This window comes from Physeter macrocephalus, chromosome 14, assembly GCF_002837175.3.
Source record: "Physeter macrocephalus isolate SW-GA chromosome 14, ASM283717v5, whole genome shotgun sequence".
Classification (NCBI taxonomy): Eukaryota; Metazoa; Chordata; class Mammalia; order Artiodactyla; family Physeteridae; genus Physeter; species Physeter macrocephalus.
This window is the reverse complement of record NC_041227.1, coordinates 91592566-91599571: the sequence shown is the minus strand read 5'-3', so window position 1 is coordinate 91599571 and position 7006 is coordinate 91592566. Positions and strand designations below refer to the sequence as shown.

At 57.8% G+C, this 7006-nt stretch overlaps 1 protein-coding gene across 2 annotated transcripts in view; it reads right to left on the bottom strand.

Annotated features, from left to right (window-relative positions):
• P2RX5 (purinergic receptor P2X 5) overlaps positions 1–7006 on the bottom strand; it is a 27854-nt gene that overhangs the window by 8296 nt on the left and 12552 nt on the right. The window contains exons 2-11 of one of the 2 annotated variants that reach the window (XM_024127681.3): positions 5755–5905; positions 5022–5093; positions 4661–4736; positions 4478–4574; positions 4139–4219; positions 3747–3885; positions 3110–3246; positions 2556–2649; positions 2359–2424; positions 249–331 (exon numbers count right to left, since the gene is read on the bottom strand). In XM_024127681.3, coding sequence (XP_023983449.1) covers positions 249–331; positions 2359–2424; positions 2556–2649; positions 3110–3246; positions 3747–3885; positions 4139–4219; positions 4478–4574; positions 4661–4736; positions 5022–5093; positions 5755–5905 — 996 coding nt within the window. Of the gene's footprint in view, positions 1–248; positions 332–1303; positions 2425–2555; positions 2650–3109; positions 3247–3746; positions 3886–4138; positions 4220–4477; positions 4575–4660; positions 4737–5021; positions 5094–5754; positions 5906–7006 lie in introns of those variants that run through there. The other variant, XM_028498175.2, reaches the window with a different exon arrangement.

Here is a 7006-nt window from a genome sequence, read left to right as displayed (position 1 = left end):
CACACGCTCTCGCTCTCTCTCTCTCTCGCTCGCTCTCTCTCTCGATCTCTCTCTCTCTCTCTCTCTCGTAGAGCTGGTACTCAGAACATTCCGCCTTACCCAGCCCTTCCAAGGGAGCTCCCCGTATTCAGCCCTGCCTCTACCCCCCAAATGCCGACATAAAACCAGGGTAAGGGTTCTGAGCCAGGGAGGAGGAGAGGCTGACCTAGTGGGCTCCCCTAGGGCCGCTGGGAGGAAGCATAACTCACCTCACTTCCTCATATTTCTTGTCTCGGTAAAAGTGGCTCTTTTTGATGAAGTAGATGAGTACCAGGTCGCAGAAGAAAGACCCCTGCAAAAGAGGTGGGGTCCCTGACTCAGAATCCTAGACTTCCAGAGAGCACCCAGCCACCTGACACCAACTACATCCCATTTGATCCTGCAGCAACCCCTGAGGGGGGCTGCGCTCAGAAAGAGGCATCTTTGTCCAAGGCCACAAGGCTGGTCCATGGTAGAGCCCGAGTTAGCCTGTGGCCCGTCTGGCCCCGCAGGTTGAGCACCCCGCGCTACCCTGATCCCGTCGAATCACGCCTTCACGCCTTCAGTGTCTGCTGAGCACTCACCAGTGCCAGGCACTGCCCTGGGGTGCGGGAAAGAGTACGACAATGAGACGCTCTGGGGACTCCCCCTATGGTGTGGGAGACGAGCATATAAACTATGACAGTGACAGTGTCCCATGATGGGGAGAGGAGCAGGGGGAGCAGAGAGAAGATGGGACTCTACTCAGCCTGGGGAGGAACATCGGGGCTGAGTCTTGAGGCTGAATAGGACTGTATATAAGGAAAAAGGAAAAATCGCTCAGGAAGGGCACTGCAGAGGAACAGGCTCGTCATGCCTGGGAACAGGGCCAGGAACAGAATTGTGGCATTGCGGGAAGATCCCTCTAGTAGGCAGTGAGAGAGGGACTGGAGGGTATCTGAACAACAAGGACACCACAGCAGCGGTCAAGGAAAGATGAGGAGGCCTGAGCCAACCCAGCGGACCGACTCACTGACACCTGAACACAAGCTCTTCAGACCAGAGTGGATGGCGCAAATACCAGTCTCCTCCACCAGAGGGCGACTCCACCCACTGCACAGAGAGGAGGGGGCGGGGGTGGGAGAGGGTTGATGGAGGACCACAGGTGAACCAGGTCCTCTGACCCTGGGCATTGCACAACCTTTCCCCCCCCCAGCCACCCCCCAGATGCCAAAAAGGTTATCAATTCCTTTTTCCACAGAGAACACTCCTCCCACCCCCCACCCAGCCTCTACCACTTTTCCCCGTTACCTTCATTCCACAGGTGTGTCCCCAGGTGCCTGTGTTCTGATTTACCCCCATCATAAAGTGATGTCTGAAGGTGCCCCTGTCTCGGGAAGTCACCTATGCAAACATGCAGGGCTCCCCAACAATGTTGCTGCCGTTAAGAGGAGTCCCTTGGGGCCCACTTTCATCCACTGACCACCTCTCAGGAGCATGGCCTCTTTGAGCCCTGCTACAGGACCCGGTGTTCCTGGTCTCAATAAAAAGTCAGTCCTAGGTCCTCCTGGAAGCCCCCATGGGGCTGCTGTGACCTCCCGGGCAGAGGAACCAGGGACAAGGCTGCCAGAAACCTTGGCAAGGGGCTTGCTGGTATGGGTGTGAGCCACTCTGATGACTGCCTTGTCTTTTAAAAACTTCCAGAAAAACAAAGGGGCATGAAAGATCCAGAGGAAGCCTTTCCCTGCCCTGCAGCTGTTACTTCCTCTCCGGTGGCCCCCTCTGCCCAACTGAAGGGACAGACCTGGACTACAGCCCGACTTCCCTGCCTCTCATCTTTTTAGCCCCGTGATTCACAACCAGGGGGCAGTTTGGCGACATCTGGAGACATTTTTGGCCGTCACAACTGTGGGGGAAGGTGCCGTTGGCGTCTGGTGGGTAGAGGCCGAGGATGCTGTCAGACACCGTACAATGCACACAGTCACCCCACAAAAAAAGTGATCTGGCCCTACGTGTCAACAGGGCTGCGGCCGAGAAGCCCTGTGTATAGCCGGGTCCTGCCTCTCTTTAGCAGAAGTGGAGACAAGGCTGCGCAGGATCCCAGAGAACCCCCACTCCCCCGCTGCAGAGCCACAGGCAGAAGCCTCTCTGGCTCTGGAAAGAGAAACCCAGGTAGTCACGGCCACCTGGGGGCTGCTGGAGGGGTGTGAAGTCCCAGAGAGCCCTCTTCACCCCCATCCACACTGACCTCCCCAGTTCAGTTCTTTCTGGAGTACTGGGACAACTCCCCTGGGGCAGTGTCCCCCCTGCCCGCCCCCGCGGGTGCTCAGAGGGTAAAGGGGGTGGGGGAGAGGTACTCACCACACCCATGAGCGCCACCCCTGAGCCCACGTTGATTACTGTGGGGATGATGTTGAACTTCCCTGCCTGGAGCACAGAGAGACACGGTGGGGTGGGGAAGGCCGCAGGGCTCCACCAGAGCCGGCCTGGGGTCCCCCCAGCATGCCCCACCCTCCCAGGACATGCCCAGCTTCAGAAGGGGAGCCTCACCCACACACCTTGCCGTTCACCATCACATCAAACCGGATCCCGTAGGCTTTAAACAGCGTGCGGAGCTCCACCCCAGCTGCGTCTCGGTAATACTTGGCAAACCTGGGGGAGACACGGCTCGGGGAGCCCTCGGCCTGCCTGGGTCTTCCCTGTTTGGCAACACAGGCTCCGCTGCCTTGGAGATTTATAACCCCCCACCCCCACCCCAGGACCCTGGCATTCAGCAGCCCCAGGAAAGGTTGGAGACCCCCTTGCTGACGTGACATAAAAGATTTGTTCAGATCTTTGAAGTTCTTGCCAGACGTTCCCCAAGAGGCAAGGGCTTTCCCACGACTGCTGGGCCAACCCGGGCCACCAAGGCACTGATGGGCCTGACCCAGGGCTCAGCTTCAGGGCAAGTCCAGAGCTATGGCCGATGCTTCTCTCCCAGAGGCCCCCTGGCGGCCTCCCTGCACCTCCCACTCTGACACCCACCCCAGGAAGGGGTATCATAGCGCTGGCATCCAGGCAAGGACACGAAATGTGGACAGGGTCATAAGGTGGCGGACTTAGCCCCAGTTACCTGAAGTTGTACCCAGAAGAAGGAGAGTTTTCTGAAAATCTGTTGTCCAGACGGTTAAAATAATAGCGAGGGTAACATTCAGAGGGAGCTCTGTCAAGATCACAGTCCCATTCAATCTGAATTCCTATCACACCACCCTTGATGCAAAAGAGACAAGAATCAGTGCACAGAACTTTCTGGAGATAGAAGTCACAGGCCAGCTCTTCATGGAGAGCTCAGGCAGGGGGTTGGCCCCACTGGAGCATCCTTCCGGGAGGGAAGTAGAAGGCCCAGGGTTCACACCTCTGGGGTGACTGAGAAAAGTACGTCGCTGACAGCCCATATCCTCCTGCTTCACGCTCCAGGGAGAAGGGAAAGAACCAAGCGAGCACCTACTGCAGGACTGGCACCTCACACCACAGCCAGGGTGCCAGTGGGGCTCCTGGCTCGGTTTCAGCTGATGCCCCAGGACTCAGAGCCAGACGCAGGTGCAAGTGTGGCCCTCACCGAGTGCAGCACAGCTGGCTGTGCAGCACAGCTAATTCTGAGACAGTCCCTGGGCAGGTGACTGCAGGGCTACCCCATCCCATGGGTCCTCCTCCACACCCCCTCCTCATTGCAGAGCTCAAGCCCAGAACCCTCCAGCCCCACCACCCACCTGCACAGCTATCTCCTGGAAGCTGCTCCCCGTCCAGCTGACCACAGACCCAAGTCGGAAGATGGGGCAGTAGGGGTCCTTTGGGCCAAATTTACAGGACTTCAGGAAAGCTCTGTCTGTGGTGTCCAGCACATTTGTCCTGAGTGGAGGTCATGAAGAGCCAGTGAAAGGAAGGTGAGACTCGCTTTTCCCGGGCCAGAACCGGGCCTGACCCACACCGAGCCCTTGACTTTAGCCCCTCCTCAGATCCTGACTGCTTTCCCACCCCCAACATCCTCCGGTACGAAAAGACACAGCCCTGCCGCCACTGCACAGGGAAGCGTGCCCCCTCATCACCCAGTGGGTCATTCCACACAGCGTCACATGCACACCATGCACACGGGCCCACGTACTTGGAGAAGTTGAATTTGGGGAAACGAATGAAGTTCTTTATGTAAACGGTGAAGTCTTCAGCTTTGCCCAGGAGTGGCTTCCTGAAAACCAAAGCAGGACAGTCTGCTCAGGAGGCCCTGCCCCGCCCCTTCCGTGCCTGTGCTGAGGCTGAAGCCTGTCTGCTCCCTGGGTGCCCTGGAGCCTTTGCAAAGGACGGTCAATTTGATCATGTCGGGGTGGTCCTGGGGCCTTTGTGGGGTGTTCTGGCTTCTCCCCCAGGACACGTCTCCACCATCGGGCTGGGACCCGCTGCCCAGGACTGGGTAACTCCTCAGGGTCCCGAGGTTACAGCCACTCACGCTGGCCTGGACTTTGTCTCCACCGGGCACCAGGCGAAGATCTCACAGGTGCCCTTTTGCTCGCTCCCCGACCGCAGGCAGCGGCCAGTCCTCACTCCTGCAGGGGCGGGAGAAGGACAATGCCAGGAACCTCCTGGTTCCAACTCCCCTTCTGCCCCCAGCCCTGTCTACTCCAGGCCTCACCATTTCCAGCCACAACAGGCTCCCCAGGAGGGCAGTCGCTGTCCTCATAGCACAAGGCATCAGGAATGTTTTCACTCTGCCAGGAGAGAAAGGGTGCCTGGTGGGGGGCAGGTGCCTGCAGGGACCCCTTCTCAGAACCAGGTCCCACCCCAGGGTGAGGCCAAGGGTTCCTCCCTTGCCTGTGGCGGCTCACCCCTTGAGAGCCTGCTTCTCCCCTGAACGATGCAGGTATGCACGCTGGTGCACACATCCCCCAGGGCCCTTGGAGGGGGTCGGCACCCCTGCCTCAGGAGGGGGGTGGACCCCAAGTACTGCTGGCAGCTCTCCCACCCCCTCCCCAGCTCTCTGCACCAAGACTCACCTCGGCACAGGTTTCCTGCCGCTGGTTGGGGGTCACGACCAGGTTGGTGATTACGAAGAAGACATTCTCTCCCTGAGAAACCAGAGGGAGGTTGAGGAACCCCCTCCTGCCATCTGGGGCCCCCCCTTCCCGGGGCTGCCTGGCAGGTGGTGGGATCTCTGCATGGGTGTTGCAGACACTGGGGCCACAAAATCAGTGGATCCCACCCACGAGCCCACTGACCTTGGAGTCCCAGAGCAGGTATGCTTAGAGGGGTCTCTTCCATGCCCACAACCCCAAACCATTCTGACCTCAGCCCCCAGGGTCCAAGCTGAGATACAGGAGGAGAGAGAGGAGAAGGGGCAGTGATGAGATGGCCCGGCCCCAGCCCCAGCCCAGGGAACTGTGATCAGGCCAGGGAACTGCTCCCAGGGACAGTGGCCAATATAAGGGTGGGGCTCTCGGTGCCAGGCCACCTGACTCACACTGACCTGGAAGTTCTCTGGGTCCCATTTGGTCTCAACAGGCTCAGGGTTTGATGGGAACAGAGCAGCCCCGTAAGGCACAGTTGGGGAGGGCTGGGGTTTGGCATGGGGGAAAGGACCTGGGCAGAGTCTATCTGCAAACCCTGCAGCCATCCCAGGCCAAGGGAGACAGTGAATGGAGGTCCCTGGGTGTCCAAGCAGTTTCCCAAGTCACCCACCCAGATCCAGACCCTGCCAGCCTGGGCCCTTGTGCTGGGTGGGGCTCAGACCTGGGGTGGGATGACATAGTCGGCAACATCCCAGAGCCGCTCCCCAAGCTCTGAGGTGTTGGTGAAGGTCACACCCTTGACTTTGGTGATGATGTTGCTCTGCAGGGATGTGTCCATGTCTTGGTAACACTTCTTCACCAGGAACACCCAACTGCAGGGGGGGGCAAGCAGGTGGGCGTCAGCCTCACTGCTGCCCTCAGGAAGTTTCCTCGGGCCCCCAGGGTGTGGAGGGGGCAGGCCTGGGGCTCCACCTTTCCCACCAGCTCCTGGGCAGGAGTCACAACTCCCTCTGCAGCCTGAAAGCCAGTCCTGCAAGCAGCAGAGGTGACAAGCAGCCCCAGAAGCGAGAGGCTGCTGCTCTCAGGAGCCGAGGCCCTGCAGCTGGGCGAGCCTGGGGTGAAACCGGCTCGACCCACACTTGCCATGTGACCTCAGGTGAGCCAATGAACTCTAGGGGTCAACCCAGGGCCAAGTGCACCTCCTTCCAGAGGGGTGAGGATGGTTAAAGGACATGGTGCACAACCTGGAACTTATCATGAGGAGACCTCAGACAGACCCAAACTGAGGGGCATTCTACAAAATTAGAGTGCAAAATCCTGTACTCTTTGACACCCAAAACACAAGCAACAAAAGAAAAAATAGGTAAGTTGGACTTGATCCAAATTAAGAACTTTTTTGTGCATCAAAAGACACTATCGACAAAGTGAAAAGACAACCCAGAGAATGGGAGAAAATATTTGTGAGTCACATAACTGATAAGGGGCTAGTACCCAGAATATACAAAGAAGTCTTACAACTCAACAATAAAAAAGACAAGTAATCCGATTTAAATATGGGCTAAGGATTTGAATAGGTATTTCTCCAAGAAAGACATACAAATGGCCAATAAGCCTGTGAAAAGATGCTCAACATCTTTAGTCAGGAAATGCAAATCAAAAACCACAGTGAGATAGTACTTCACACCCAATGAGAGCTGTAATCCAAAAAATGGAAAATAACAAGTGTTGGTGAGGATGCAGAAAAATTGGTACTTGCTGGTGGGAATGTAAAAAGGTGTAGGTGGGCTTCCCTGGTGGCGCAGTGGTCGAGAGTCCGCCTGCCGATGCAGGGCACACGGGTTCGTGCCCCGGTCCGGGAGGATCCCACGTGCCGCGGAGCGGCTGGGCCCGTGGGCCATGGCAGCTGAGCCTGTGCGTAGGCTCCGCAGCGGGAGAGGCCACAGCGGTGAGAGGCCCGCGTACAGCAAAAAAAA